Source organism: Centroberyx gerrardi, chromosome 14 (genome assembly GCF_048128805.1).
Source record: "Centroberyx gerrardi isolate f3 chromosome 14, fCenGer3.hap1.cur.20231027, whole genome shotgun sequence".
Lineage (NCBI taxonomy): Eukaryota > Metazoa > Chordata > Actinopteri > Beryciformes > Berycidae > Centroberyx > Centroberyx gerrardi.
Genome location: NC_136010.1, coordinates 14,573,998 through 14,589,539, shown reverse-complemented (window position 1 = coordinate 14,589,539; position 15,542 = coordinate 14,573,998). Strand labels below are relative to the sequence as shown.

General features: G+C 44.0%; 2 protein-coding genes across 2 annotated transcripts; both read left to right on the top strand.

Annotated features, from left to right (window-relative positions):
• Positions 1-227: 227 nt before the first annotated feature.
• prpf6 (PRP6 pre-mRNA processing factor 6 homolog (S. cerevisiae)) lies at positions 228-12,097 on the top strand. Its single transcript, XM_071907374.2, has 21 exons — positions 228-434; positions 827-989; positions 1,177-1,295; positions 1,451-1,529; positions 2,113-2,289; positions 2,725-2,853; positions 3,097-3,191; positions 3,326-3,482; positions 4,032-4,194; positions 5,077-5,195; positions 5,345-5,563; positions 6,583-6,705; positions 6,823-6,944; positions 7,321-7,459; positions 7,626-7,745; positions 8,694-8,870; positions 9,105-9,238; positions 9,635-9,726; positions 10,152-10,266; positions 10,489-10,615; positions 11,462-12,097. Exons 1-21 carry the CDS (start codon positions 247-249, stop codon positions 11,612-11,614), a joined length of 2,910 nt encoding a protein of 969 aa, XP_071763475.1. The 5' UTR covers positions 228-246; the 3' UTR covers positions 11,615-12,097.
• Positions 12,098-12,764: 667 nt separating this feature from the next.
• On the top strand, positions 12,765-15,473 carry LOC144542327 (uncharacterized). Its single transcript, XM_078288424.1, has 5 exons — positions 12,765-13,111; positions 13,458-13,592; positions 13,916-13,972; positions 14,241-14,381; positions 14,915-15,473. Exons 1-5 carry the CDS (start codon positions 13,109-13,111, stop codon positions 15,056-15,058), a joined length of 480 nt encoding a protein of 159 aa, XP_078144550.1. The 5' UTR covers positions 12,765-13,108; the 3' UTR covers positions 15,059-15,473.
• Positions 15,474-15,542: the final 69 nt, after the last annotated feature.

The following is a 15,542-nucleotide window of genomic DNA, read 5'->3' as shown; positions in this document are numbered from 1 at the left end:
TCCTAGACTAGAATGGTAAAGTTACACAGCTAGTGGTGAACCCTAAGCTTTGTGCATGTCTTTCACATCAACGATTATCTTCAACTAAATAGGCATCTAAAGTGAAGTGAAAGCATGCACGACATCTGCCCGCGGCGGCGCTGTAGCAGGAGCAGCCGAGTATTTCTGGAAGGAGAGGGTCGCGCTGGGAGCGGAAGCCGGACTGTTGTTTATCCGGAATTGAATCTCCTCATCGGCGGAGCAACGATGGCCAACGCTCCGGGAAAACAGTCAACAAAAATAGTCTCTAAATCCTCTGCGGGAGGCGCCGGGGCGGCCGGGGTTGGCGGCGGGCCCCCGGTTATGCCCCTCGCCTCTCCGCTCATGGGGAAGAAGAAGAAGCCGTTCCTGGGGATGCCCGCCCCGCTAGGCTACGTGCCCGGTCTCGGCAGAGGGTAAGCCTGCATTAACCTGGTTAGCTAGCTTGCTAACTAGCTAGCTATCTAGCTAAGTTAGGTCTGTTAAATGATTTATAGATGAGTTATACTGTTTAGTAAGCCACCGTGTGCTGGAATAAGGTTGTGCAGCCGGCTGTGCTGAACTGAGGTTTCAAATTGAGCCTTGTTTTGAGCTTACCATGTGTGCACTAAAATTGAACCCATACTGGACGTAAATATTAGATGAGTGCAAGCAGTAGGCAGGTAAGGTTATAGCGATCACTCAAACTGTCACACTGACCTCTGAGAAGGGGGTTGCTGCCTATTCCTATTCGTCATTTTTCCCTGTGCATGCCTGTTGTCCAGATTTCCCCACATCTATCTGTCTAACATACGTTGCTCCTCTTCAGTGCCACTGGTTTCACCACCCGGTCTGATATTGGTCCGGCTCGTGATGCCAACGACCCAGTGGATGACCGCCACGCGCCCCCAGGGAAGAGGACGGTGGGGGACCAAATGAAAAAGAACCAGGATGATGATGACGAAGATCTGAACGATACCAACTATGATGAGGTGTGTATGACTGGACTGTCCCTGTCTATTATCTGAAGATATTCTGGTGTAGTGCTGTTTGCAAGGACTGAAATGATCCCGCTTAAAGGAAGTAGACCAAACAATAACCCTCCCTTTCCGATATCATTTTTGCATAATCTTTTTGCTCATTCTAATCACAATGTATTGTCTTTTTTTTCCCCTCCAGTTTAATGGCTATGCAGGTAGCTTGTTCTCCAGTGGGCCCTATGAGAAAGACGACGAGGAAGCAGACGCTATATATGCTGCACTGGACAAGAGGATGGACGAGAGGCGCAAAGAAAGGAGGTGAAGAAAAAAAAAACTAGTATATTTCCCCACCTTAGTTTTGGAGAAAAAAAAGCATGTCTGCTTACAAGTTTTGGACAGCATAGCTCATGCTGAGTATCTGTTTGTGCATGTGTGCTTGTTTGTATTATAATGGATTTGATATCTATTTACAGAGAACTGAGGGAGAAGGAGGAGATCGAGAAGTACCGTATGGAGCGACCAAAAATCCAGCAGCAGTTTTCAGATCTGAAGGTTCAGTTCTAGAAATACTCTAAACTCATAACCTTACCTCCTCTTCTTACCTTAATCACATCTCTCTCTCCCCTACCATCCTCTGCTTGCACCTGTCCTGAGCATTTTAGGGACATAGGATTATTTTGTCACTGTTGGGTGAAAAGCTTGTAACTCCCAAATTTAAACTTTTCAAGAAATAAGATAAACAGGCTTGTTTTCTGCTTGAACATCATGCATTTTTGCGTTTATCCAGTGGATTTTGTAAGGGTTCTCACAGCCCATAGAAAATCATGTAATCCTTCAATTGAAGATAAAACAATCACCACAATTGGAGTTACAAGGCTTTTACTGTCTTCTCTTCAGTGTTAATTACTAGCTGCCACTCAGCCTCACTAATATTTAGGGATATGGTCTTTCTGCCCATACAAGGAACTCCTCATCTTTAGACTCTGTGCTCTCACATTAAGCTATGTAGACTGTAGTCCTGCCAGCACCTATTCTGATACATTTTCACTCATTTATGTTTCCCCACTTTGTTCAACAAGCTCCTTTACCTTTTGCTTTATCCCCCTTTCTCACTCTCTTCTCCCCCTCCGTACAGAGGAAGTTGTCGGAGGTGTCGGAGGAGGACTGGCTGAGCATCCCTGAGGTGGGCGACGCCAGGAACAAGCGGCAGAGGAACCCCCGCTACGAGAAACTCACCCCTGTACCCGACAGCTTCTTCTCCAAACACCTCCAGTCTGGAGAGAACCACACCACCGTTGACCCACTGCAGGGGGTTAGTATACATGCAACGACACACACACACACACACACACACACATATAGACCTCCGCATACAAACACGACTCTCCTTCTCACTTACACACATGTTGTAGTGTCAGTGTGCACCAGCAGGAGTCAGGCTAAGCTGCTGTAAACATGCTTGACCCACCAAGTCACTTCTACTGAAGGTTTTATCCAGTTTGCTAGTGGCATAAGCATGCTCCAGTGTTTCAGATGACCATTGTGTAATAATGGTGGGCCACCCAGCATACCTGAGCCGTCACCCACACCTAAAAGGATTCTCACTAGTATCAGTTTCAATGGAGCGTTTTAATGTCACGTGATCTAAATGCCGTTTCCTAGGCCTTTCCATAACACCATGACAAAGTTCTCAGGAAGAGACCGCTATGCTCCACTCCATTAACACTGTGTTTCTTCTCCCCACTAGCTGGGCGGTCTCAACACTCCTTACCCAGGAAGCATGACCCCTGGCCTGATGACGCCAGGCACAGGAGAGCTGGACATGAGGAAAATCGGTCAGGCCAGGAACACGCTCATGGATATGAGGCTCAGCCAGGTAACACAGAGCTAATGCCTCATCGTCACCCATTGGCGAGTGGACTTTGGCTTTCACCCTATTTTCTTATCTAATTATAACAACAGCAAGATGCCCCGTGTTAGTATTAGTTTGATCTGTAGACTTGTCTCCATTTTTATCTTTTGTGGACTTCTGTTATGATAATGACACCCAGGATTGATTTGTCTGTCCTCTCTCTCTCTCTCTTTCTCTTTCTCTCTATCTGTTTCTCTCTATCCTTAGGTGTCTGACTCGGTGAGTGGACAGACAGTGGTGGATCCTAAGGGTTACCTGACAGATCTCAACTCCATGATCCCCACTCACGGAGGAGACATCAGGTGAGACAACTGAAACACACTTGGGCCACCAGATTTCAGATTAAACTTCTACAGGTTCTTTATAATAAACAAATCGTTGTGTGTGTGTGTGTGTGTGCATCTCTGACGGTTTGTCTTTGGCTGGGCATGTGCAGTGACATCAAGAAGGCTCGTCTGCTGCTGAAATCAGTGAGGGAGACCAATCCCCACCACCCGCCTGCCTGGATTGCCTCCGCCAGGCTGGAGGAGGTGACTGGCAAACTGCAGGTGGCCCGAAACCTCATCATGAAGGGCACCGAGATGTGTCCTAAGGTAAGAGCTTAACCACACAAGTATACTCAATCTGTATCTCTCTTTGTTATGCATTTAGTTAAAGTCACAGCAAAATAAAAAAAATACTTTTTCACCTTGTTTGGTTGACAATTCTCCATGCCATAACACACCTATTTAACAATAAATGTAAAAACAAGAAGACACAAAAAATATTTTCTTGTATTTTTTCTATCAAACTTAAATGAAGGAAGCAAGCTGCTCTCAAATGCTGTTTCTTTGTAACTTCAAGGGCTTAAGGACACATACATACTAGATATGGGTCAATAGCTCTTCCAGACCATTGGCTGGAATAATGTTTGTTGTATTGTGTGATGTTATGTGCTGATGTTTAAAGGTGGTAGTACAAAAAACAATCTTCTATAATACAATACTTTTGCCCATGCTATTGAATCAATACATGGATGTTAAATATAGGCATTTTGATCTGCATTTCAAGGTTTATCATAAAGATGGTGTACTATATGTATAATAGGAAAATGGTCCTTGGCCCCCATTGGTATATGCATTTTCTCTCTGCCGTCCGTCCAGAGTGAGGATGTGTGGCTGGAGGCAGCCAGGCTCCAGCCAGGTGACACAGCCAAGGCCGTGGTCGCCCAGGCCGTCCGCCACCTGCCCCAGTCTGTCCGCATCTACATCAGAGCTGCAGAGCTGGAGACAGATGTCAGGGCCAAGAAACGAGTCCTCAGGAAGGGTAAGGCTGTCAGATAACATAAATTGTAAAAATAAATAATAGAACATTGTTTTTAAAGTAATGCTTTCGCCTTGCATTCCTGCATCAGCAATATGTTCACATTTGGACAAAGATTACCTTGCTATTATAAGCAGAGCTAAGGAGTGCTTTACCAACAGTGCAGACATGAATATTTAGCTGTTTTCCTGCCAAAAGGAATACACGAATTTCCGCTTTGTTCAAAACCAGTCTGAATCTGTCGATCGTCTCATAAATGCGCACACACACATAAAATACTCTGTCCCTACACCCACACAGTCACAACAATGATTTCACAAGGGTTACATTTGGCAGCTGTGTTACTGGCTCCTCTTTGCACCATGGTGTCAGTGCCCTGAGTTACACACACACACACACACACACACACACCAGCAAGTTCCCAGCAGCATACCCCGCTGACAGAGATAGATGTTGAGCTTCCTCTCTATCGGCCCCTACATGTCTAATTGCCCCGTGTTCTATCCCTCTCCATTACACACACACACACACACACACACACACACACATTCTTCCCAGACAATATTGCACTATACTACTAGGCTGTTTTTTTTTACATGTATGTTCAGTGTAACCTTTTAATAGTCCCATTTTGACAGAGTTTACAGAGTAAATACTCTTATATCAATGTATTTTCATTGTTAATAACATTAAGCAATAATTGTGGCAGGTTGGCTGTGTGGTTAAATAGACCGTCCTGTTACCAGAAGTTCCTGGATGTAATCCCCATAACAGCCAATGTGTTGTCAAAGTGTCCTTGAGCAAGACACTGACCCCCTACTTGCTCACTCATTGTAAGAATGTCAGCTAAACGACTAAATTGTTGTGTGAATTTCCTCCATGTAGCTCTGGAGAATGTGTCCAAGTCGGTGCGTCTGTGGAAGACAGCCGTGGAGCTGGAAGAGCCGGAGGACGCCAGGATCATGTTGAGCAGAGCTGTGGAGTGTTGTCCTACTAGTGTGGAGGTACACACTCACAGAACATGCTATGATTTCCCTTCCCTATGCTAATTCAGTGATAAGCCAATTATACCGCTACTGATTGAATCAAATCATACAGGATGGTTTTTCTCCAATGTGAAATATTGCATACTATTTCTGTCCGCTCTCTCAAGCTGTGGCTGGCGCTGGCCCGGTTAGAGACGTATGAGAACGCCCGCCGCGTCCTGAACAAAGCCCGAGAGAACATCCCCACGGATCGCCACATCTGGATCACCGCCGCCAAGTTGGAGGAGGCCAACGGCAACACTCAGATGGTGGACAAGATCATTGACAGAGCCATCACCTCCCTCCGCGCCAACGGTGTGGAGATCAACAGAGAACAGTGGATACAGGTGGGTGCCTGCGCCTTTGTGGTTTGTCTGACATGAGAGAGAGAAAGGAAGAGAATGTGTTTACAAGAGACAAAGAAATAGTGAGGTAAAATGTACATTATATCATGATCCACTGACCATAAAGAAGGTTTTATTTTTTCTGAGACACTGTGAGTGCATAAACGTAGCCTAATAATTTAGCCAAAGACACCATTTCCTATCGTATTTGATCAAATGAATTTGCTAAACAGATAGCTCATATCTTTGACCTTTTGATATCAGTTGTAGTTGTGTTGTCATGGACCTTGGTGTTTGGTGAGGGAATGACTGTAATGTGTATTTGTTTTCAGCTTTGATGGCATGCCAGCATACTTTGGCAAAGCTGCACTCTCCTATTTCATCTGGGTGCAGTAGAGCACAAGCCAAGCACTGTGATTGGCATTTTGTTTAGTGCAGTGCAGTTTCCTTTCCAGTTTGTTTTGCAATCAGAACCTTTCACTACAATCCTTTCTCTCACATTTTTTTCTCCTTTTTGAATACCATGGTTTTTCTCCACTGGCAAAGTGTGTGATTGTAGTGGGTGTATAGGTTAATCAAGGCCATTTGCCAGTAAACCCGTAACTACGCCAGCAAAGAGGGAAAGTAGGGATTTCAAAATGACAGGATTTGGCAGTGCCTAAAAGAATCCTTTGGTGTGATGATTACACCCTGAGCTTGTCCAGAGTTTTTCCATAGAAATCCTCTGTGCAGAGATTGCCCCTCAAGTCATAGCCTGTTCATCTGTATACGGTAAATCATCCGAACGGATATCCAGCGATAATCCAGGCTCATTTGGGGTTTCTAGCCTCAGTGGTGGAAGACATTTTTCTAGACAAATCCATGTGTAGATTTATTTCCCACTTATTGAAGCAGCTCCCAGCATTCCTCTGTACTAGCTGGCCAACAATTGAGGCCACTAGTTCATGCTTTCTCTCTCATTCTCCTTCTGTCTGCCACCCACAATCTCTGTCTCCTCGTAAATGTGTTTTCTTGTCCTGCAGGATGCAGAGGAGTGTGACAAAGCAGGCAGCGTGGCCACCTGCCAGGCAGTCATAAGGGCCGTCATAGGGATTGGCATCGAGGAGGAGGACTGCAAACACACCTGGATGGAGGATGCAGAGAGTGTGAGTTTCACTTCCCACAGGCCACCCCCAGAGCCTGATACCTGAAGGGGCCATTATTATACACACTCATTTCCTACCAGAGTTCAACTTAACTGATATGCCTGTGTTATGTTTCAGTGTGTGTCTCACGGAGCTTTGGAGTGTGCCAGAGCCATCTATGCCCACGCTCTGCAGGTGTTCCCCAGTAAAAAGAGTGTCTGGCTAAGAGCTGCCTACTTTGAAAAAAACCACGGCACCAGGTGATCAGATTTGGTTTCTAAATGTAGCAAACAGTAGTCTCTATAACATTGCCAAGCTTCTTCATAGTCCTTCGTTAACATTGACTCATTATTACAATTGACCTATTATTGAGGTAATGGTTATCTGTCATCTGATCTTTCTGTTTGGAAGGTGACTCGATAACAGCCAATACTTTATTAGCCCTTATCTTACTTTCTTGTATGATAGCAGTTTTCTTGCCTTTAATCATCTCACCCACTCAGTTTTGATTAATCATTATGTCAAGACCCACTCTTTAATGTTCTGGTATTCTTCCCTTTATCTCCCATCTGCTTCCTCGGCTGCTTTTGTGCTCCTCCTTTCCATTCCTCCTCCACGTTTGAATGCGTCTCTCAGGGAGTCTTTGGAGGCGCTGCTCCAGAGGGCCGTGGCTCACTGTCCCAAGGCAGAGGTCCTGTGGCTGATGGGCGCCAAATCCAAGTGGCTGGCTGAGGATGTGCCTGCAGCCCGAAGCATCCTCGCTCTGGCCTTCCAGGTCACAAGACGCAATCATGCTAACATTGACTGCAGCGATATTTACAGGATCTCCTTAAGTTTTTATGATCCATTTGAGCCTATGTCTTACTCTCTATTTTCCCCTTTGCTCTGCTTCTACTCCTTTCTCTCTCTCTTTCTCTCCCCTCTTTTCTTTTCCTGTCCAGGCTAACCCTAACAGTGAAGAGATCTGGCTGGCTGCTGTCAAGCTGGAGTCTGAGAATAATGAGTACGAGAGAGCCCGCCGACTACTGGCCAAGGCCCGCAGCAGTGCCCCCACAGCCAGGGTGAGTAAGTGTGTGTGTGGGAGAGAGCGAGAATTCCCCATTCCAAACGAGGTGAGACCTCTCATGAGGGTCACCTAGAGCAAATCTTGTTATCTGTTGCATAATAATACAGGCTGAAAGGAGAAAAGTGAAAGGAAAGAGTGAGTGTCTCAGCAGATGTTTCAAAACTCATTTGGCTTGAAATTGCTGTTCATTTGGTTTCTATGGTATCCAAACTTATTATAGTGTGGGTTTTTTTATGTCTTCCATTATAATAAAGTGGAGTGGCATCTATACCAGTACAATCACATACAGTTTGTTCCTTGTTCTAAGAGTGTTGGTATAAATGGACCCCTGAACCAGGTTTATGGGTGGCTTGATGGTCAGATTATATAGCAGGCGTTGATGAGGTTTTTGTCTTCTCTGCTTTAGAGCCAGTGTTTTTTGGAGTTAATGGTGCATTATACTCGAGGTGTCTTCTACAAACACACCGTCTTTTTCAGGTCCAGGCTTGTCAGGCTCCTACGCCTGTGAATCAGCCAGCACCACTGTTTAAAAGTACTGCTGCCAGTATCTGTCAACCAAACTGTCAGTCTGTCTATCTGATGACCTGGGCTACACTCCCTTTAGTTATACTGTTCCCAAGTATTGTATTTGTCGACAGATATGCCTAATTTAATGTGTCAGTCTACTGATGAGACAACAGTGTGCTGTTAATGAAGCAGTTAGGCTTTTGGGCTGTGACCGAGGAAGTTGATATTTGGTACATTTGGAAGCTGGCAAGGTATTTGCATTGCGTAAGTGGAGTTCACAACTTCCAGTAATTTAAATGATATTCATCACTATGTCAAGTGTCTTACAAGCCCATCCAGGGCATTTGAAGAACTCATTGATGGATCTTGTTTATACCTGAAAAATGATTTGTCTTTACTGTTTACTGGAAAGCATATGTGTGTGTGATCTGTGCAGGTGTTCATGAAGTCTGTGAAGTTGGAGTGGGTGTTGGGCAACATCGAAGCGGCCCAGGAGCTGTGCACCGAGGCCCTGAAGCACTACGAGGACTTCCCCAAGCTCTGGATGATGAGAGGCCAGATAGAGGAGCAGTGTGAGAACATGGACAAGGCCAGAGAGGCCTACAACCAAGGGGTGAGGAGGAGGGAGGAGGGAGGATGGAGAGGGGCGGGAGAAGTGTTTGAGGGAAGGGCCTGTCTGGGTGTTGATATAACCACAAGGGCAAAGAGAATCAGACAAAAAGTTTGGAAGACTAATTCCATTTTTTCTCATGTGTTTAAACTTTTGGCTGAAAATGAGTGTGCATACTTATTTCCGTAGATAAGAATGAGGCCTAAAAGATTGTCAATGTCCCGTTCGTTACTGTAGCTGAAGAAGTGTCCCCACTCCATGCCCCTGTGGTTGCTGCTGTCCCGTCTAGAGGAGAGGGTGGGACAGCTGACCAGAGCCAGAGCAATCCTGGAGAAGGCACGACTCAAGAACCCCCAGAGCCCTGAGCTATGGTCAGAAAACACACACACACACACACACACACACAAATGCACACTAACTCATTCATACAAAGTGCTTTTTTGTTTTTTTAATTCATTTAGCAGTAGTGGGCCACGGCTGCTAGAAAATATGTCAAATATAAAAACATCAGAACAAAAGCTCTATGCAAAAAACGTCTGGTACAAGACCTTCATCTGAATATTTAAAAACATTACAATTCTGATAAATTTCCCCTTCAAAAAAAAACAAACATTGTCTCAATTCTTCCATCACATTAAATTATCAGATTTTCCAAAAAAACATTTCCACACAACGCCCACTACTACAAGAAATGATAAGGTAAAACTGACAAGGGAGCATGTAAAAATGTGACAGTAGGATAATGTGGATATTGGCATGTTTGTCAGGTTGGAGTCAGTCAGACTGGAATTCCGGGCTGGACTGAAGAACATTTCCAACACGCTGATGGCCAAAGCCTTGCAGGAGTGCCCCAATTCAGGTGAGAATATACTGTTGCTGTTGGGTGAAAACCTAATGTCAGATTTTCAGGAAACAAGAAAAGAGCCTTGTTTTTTGTTTTTTTGTGTGATGACAATGCATTTTTCAGTTTAGCCAATGGGTTTTGGACGTGTTTCATAACCCCAAGATGTCAGAGAATCACCAAAATTGTAGTTTCACATGACAAAAGTGATATGCTGCTGTAAGTCTGACAGAGAAACTACGTGTCTTCTTGTCGAGCAACAAGTATGCCTAGTATGGCACTTAAAAAATCACTGTGTTGTGTTCAGATGGGAATGTCAGCAGTGTCAACAACATTCCCTCCGTTCAAGCTGCAGATAGGACCTCTGTACACAAATAATGTTTTGCTACTAGTTAATCTGAAATTCTTCTCCTCTCCACTTCTTTCCCTTTCTCTCCCACAAGGTATCCTGTGGGCTGAGGCAGTGTTTCTGGAGGCCAGGCCCCAGAGGAAGACCAAGAGTGTGGACGCTCTGAAGAAGTGTGAACATGACCCCCATGTCCTGCTGGCTGTAGCCAAGTACGACTGCCCTTTTCCTCCCTCATGTTTGCGCCCTCTGTTTTTATGAAGAACTTCCTTTCTCCTTTCCTCTGTCCTTCTCTCCCACTAATGAGCTCTGCTTTTAATGCTTATCTTGATCATATGAAAGCCTCCCTTTCTCTGCTGTTCTCTGTTTTATGGCAACATAGTTAGAAAGCCTTGCGGTTGTTACAGTTTTTCATTTTAAGTGTGTCTCTTCAGGTTGTTCTGGAGTGAGCGTAAGATCACCAAGGCCAGAGAGTGGTTCCTGAGGACAGTGAAGATTGAGCCAGACCTGGGAGATGCTTGGGCCCTCTTCTACAAGTTTGAACTGCAGCACGGCACAGAGGTAAGGACATTAGTATTGTCAGACTGTGTGTGGATATAAAAAACGCGTCAGTGGCCACGTACGCACTGCAGCTAGATACAGTTGTCACTCCTTATTGGAGTGCTTAATCCTGTAAAGTTCGCACACAGTTCACTTTAGAAGGAGAGTGACAACTGCATTCTACAGCCGCAACCACTACCAGAAAGATTTGGCTCCTGAATTTGAGTGTGGATTCAGTTAGTACGAGTAGTGTGAACCAGAACTGCACTGGACAACTGGTTGTTAAGTGCAGCAAGGTGCAACACTCGTTACGTTACATTACCGGTATCATTGTTCATTTGAAAAGCTGGCGGATAGTAGAGGGCTGTTGTGCTTGGAGAGGGTGACAAAATTATTGATAAGTATTTGGGCAGAGGAGGACATCCAAAAAGTCGGTGATGGTTTATCAAAACTCAAAAAAATAAATTGATGTCTCTGGTTACCAGTACTGTCAGGTGAATTGAAAATACTGTCTAAACTGGCAATGGCAGCAGCCATATTGGTTTGAAGCATGAACGTATCTACGGTTACAGACATTATTTACAGCCATTGCAAGATCGAGGGAGTGGAGTGACTCCTTTGTCCGTATATACACATTGTACCATACATAATGATATTCAGTCTCATTCATAAATATAGTAGTCATTCCCAAAAACTGACAGTGTGTACATGGCCAGTGTGCTTATGAACATACAGAGTGTGTGTGTGTGTGTGTGTGTGTGTGTGTGTGTGTGTGTGTGTGTGTGTGTGTGTGTGTGTGTGTGTGTGTGTGTGTGTGTGTGTGTGTGTGTGTGTGCGTGCCTGACCTCCTTCCTCTCCCTCCACCAGGAGCAGCAGGAGGAGGTGCGTAAGCGCTGTGAGAACGCCGAGCCTCGCCACGGAGAGCTGTGGTGCGCCGAGTCCAAACACGTCCTCAACTGGCAGAAGAAGATAGGAGAGATCCTAACCCAGGTGGCCAGCAAGATCAAGAACACATTCTGAGCCTGATGCCACATTTGGACTGAAAACTGGAAGACTGGCAGTCAGCGACCCAGCAGCCATGACAGGGAACAGCTATGGACATACACAACCCTAGTTCTCCCATCTGTGGTAGACGAAATATACAGAACACACACACATTGTAGTTTCACCTTTTATTTTTGGACTGAACCCTTACAGGTTTCAAATGATCAGTTGTTGTGCAAAACATGTAGAAGATGCTGTTAAAAAAATAACAAAATAACATCTTTTGAGGAAGTTTATTTTTATGAAATTGTTAATGTCTTGTCCTTGGATATGTAGAACGTTCCAGTTGTTTTTTTGGCAATGTCTGTTCAGCAAACCTTGACAGTGTACATAAACTATCTTTGTCAGGAGCTATTCATCAGATTCCTTGTGTTGTATAAATGCACTGCCTTTTTCTATTTAGCTTGCTTGAACCGGTGTGTTTAAAATGACTTTGGAGGCATCCAATAAACAAAAAGAAATGAGCGTTGCACATTTGCCTGGTTCTCCCAAACAGATCGTTTGACATTTAGATTCGGTAAACGGGCTTGTTCTGCTTGGGTGACTTGGGTGGACAGTTTGTTTATTTGTGAGATGTGTTTTCCCAGACCTTTCCCTCCTGTTGAAAGGAGCTGCACCAGCACTATCCCTCCCATGCAGTTCCCATGCACAGTCAGCTTTCCTGTTGTATGGGATTTCATTCTAAAGATCAAAGTCTACTTCGCACCTTTTTGATTTTCCTGAGACCATAAAAAATACGGAATAACTGAGTATATAATGTATTACTCTCCAAGTCACCAGCTGAAAAGTAACTGTTTTAAGTTGGTAGGACTTGTCTATATTATTTTTTTAAAAATGCAATTGAAATTTGTAACATGTAATCAGGAGCATCAAGCACTGTCAGATTGCAAGATCACCTCTTTAGTGTACCCTTTTTTTTTTCTACACTGGTCCTGTCAAGCTCGATGCTGCTCAATGAGTAGACCATGAAACTAACACTGCCAGAGGAAGGGGTTCTGTTCCCACTTGGGCCACCCACGCTGCAAATGTATGCGCTCAAGGTATTGTAAGGCGCTTTGGATAAAAGCATCCACCAAATGTTATCTTCCACGCACTCTTCACACCGCTACCCCTTGGTGCGCACGTCTTCCCAACGAAACCGAAAGAATGAACACAAGTGATTGATTGCAGACGTTTTCCTCGACTTGATCGGACTGGAGTTTGGTGAAATCCTAAGCCCAGAGCCAGCAATCCATGACGGGGAAAGAAACTGGAGCAGACAGTGATTTTGGCGATGCTGGAAACCACAGGGCGCCATATCGGAAGCCTGCCCGCCAGCGCGTTAACCTGTCCAGGAGAGGGCATTTAAAAATACTCTACTAAGTTTGAATACAATGAACACAGCCGGATCAGGAGTAACTTGTGTGGATCTCGCTGCCTCTGACAGAGATGGATTTGCTCGTCTGAGGATCCTGCAGTAGAACATGATAAATGGTAAGTGGGCTTCTAACATCTGATGCGTATTCACGCAGCGGATAAACTGATGTTTTACACCACCGAAAATAGCGCCACTGATATTCAAGTCTGTGTAGATCATTTTGTAGTTCAAATAGCACCGGTTCTCATTGTTCATGATGCCATCTGGTTCAAACTGTGCCAACTGGAAAGTGATGGATGCTTTTACGCAGCTCCAGCCGGGGCGCACTGTGCGTCCGAGCAGAACCCATGTGAATAATGATCCAACCATTTTTTTTTTTTTTTTTTTTTTTCAATAAGTCATTTCCTACGGAGTGTTTCTTTACAGAATAACGTCAATAACACACATGTCTCTCTTCTTTAGTGTGTGGCCAGGCCTGTACTCCGTAGTGTCCTGGTGGTTCTCCTGTTGGCCTTCTCTTGTGGTAAGCGCGGGTGTAACTATAAGGAAATACTGGGCTCCTACAGAGAAATCATCCTCGTTGAGCTTCAGAATCTGGTAGGCTATACACACATCGTTGCAGATAAGGTCAATACTATGCGATAATAGGCGCACCATGTTTGTAACACTTGACAGTAACACTTATAGCTCCATTATAAGTGTTACTGACTCAACAGGTATGGTCTCTATGGCGATTTGTCGAGGGCAATTATTACCCACGTATTACGATACGTGGGTGTGATATTTGCGTATGTGGTAATAGGCTGCCCTCCAGTGTTTGCCACTTCACCTTGCCAAGAAGGGTTGTGGCTCAGTTTGCGGCTCAGGCAATTTTAACTTGATAAATTAACACAATTGAACAATTGATTTTTCTTTTGCAGAATTTGACTGGCTCATTGAATACCTCCAAAGAGAGGGACCACTGCCCCTCAGGAAAGGTAAATGGCACTATGTACACATAAGATGAGACCTCCCTCTTTCAGCACCATGGACAGGGTAAAGAGATCACTTTTTGATTTGTTCACCCATCCCAACTAGATGCTTTCGCTTTTTCTGGCAAACTCAAGAACCTATCTCATGAATATCAATTTTTTTTAATTTTTTATCACAAATTGTCTGATCAGTATCTCGGTCAGCTAACTCAAGTGCTGTTCCATTTCTTCATTTATATTTTGTGGACTAATTTAATTTGCTCTTCCATGGCAGGCACATCACATCTTGCGCTCCATCTATGTTCTGACACAGCAGTTTCGGTGTCAGAGGGCTGGCAATCGGCAGCGGGACTTGGAAAAGCCAGTGGAGAGCATGGATCAGCTCATCAGCCACAACTGCAGTCATGATTACCTGGTGAGGCGAGATTCATCCATTTCTGACCTCTACTGACCTCTACTGACTGAGTGGCGTGACACTGGCAGCAGAGCCTCATCTGATCTGTAAACTGACATAGAAACATCTTCAAGTGATGTGATCTCAGCTGAGAACAGCAATAAAGCAGCTCACTGGAAGGAAGCCACCATTTGGCTGCATAATGATACTTTTGTAGTTTTTGTAGTTTTGTAATTTTCATGGATGTGCAATGGTATCATGTTATCAAATGTCACACTGGCCACTTTTATCTTTATCTTAGCTTTTTTAACATTGGCTTTATTGTATTTTATTGTATTTTAATGCTTGCATTTTATATATTATTGTACTTGTATTTTTGCACTGGTGGTACTTTGCACTTTATGGCACTCTACTAATATTTCTTATTTTCTTGAACTTTTTAACCTGAACTTGAAAAAATTGTGACTGAAACAATTTCCCCCAGGGATGAATAAAGTCTTCTGAATCTGAATCTGAATCTGAATTTTCTTCTTCTTCTGGTTGTATGTTTTCAGGGGAAGAGAGCCTCTTGTCAAGCTAGCCAGAAAACACGAGGGAAGAAGAGAAGGAGGATCAAGCTCATTAAAGTCATCAGGTCGCTCATCACTTGTTGGCAGAAGCTTCAGAGCATCTACGCAATCAAAACTAAAGACAAATAAGTTGTGTAGTGTGTTCCTGGTATAAACCCATGTACTACTCACACATGAAGATATCAGCTGGACTTCCATAAGGTTCACCGCATCCAACAGAGGATACTTAACTGACCAATGACCCACTGTATTTAGCTTGCTTTTATTACAAAGCCTGAATCTGTTGAATGTTTACTGTTTTCTCAGTATTTTGTGTACTAAAACTATACCAGACTTTGCATGTCAGCATTGCTCCCTTTTGATATATGGAATAGTTCTGTAAAAACTGACCACAGATAAGCTATAACATTCACAATGCATTCAAATAGTTCCAAAATATACACATCTTACAACATCGTTCTTGTTTTCACAATAATTGTTTTTATGATTGTAAGCCATATCATTCCCACGAAATGGTGCTGTTCTTCTGCCAATGTCCAATTAATGCCACATAATAAAACAAACTTTTCTCAAATTTTCTCTGAAGTCCTAGTTGTGTGGTTATTTTTTAAGC

Bases quoted from the DNA above. Each gene is read 5' to 3' on its own strand.
- prpf6 (XM_071907374.2), top strand. From the start codon at position 247: ATGGCCAACGCTCCGGGAAAACAGTCAACAAAAATAGTCTCTAAATCC. The intron at 9,239-9,634 runs GTCAGAAAACAC...CATGTTTGTCAG, and splicing joins CCCCAGAGCCCTGAGCTATG to GTTGGAGTCAGTCAGACTGG. The intron at 9,727-10,151 runs GTGAGAATATAC...CTCTCCCACAAG, and splicing joins GCAGGAGTGCCCCAATTCAG to GTATCCTGTGGGCTGAGGCA.
- LOC144542327 (XM_078288424.1), top strand. The intron at 13,593-13,915 runs GTAGGCTATACA...TTTCTTTTGCAG, and splicing joins TCGTTGAGCTTCAGAATCTG to AATTTGACTGGCTCATTGAA. The intron at 13,973-14,240 runs GTAAATGGCACT...CTTCCATGGCAG, and splicing joins ACCACTGCCCCTCAGGAAAG to GCACATCACATCTTGCGCTC.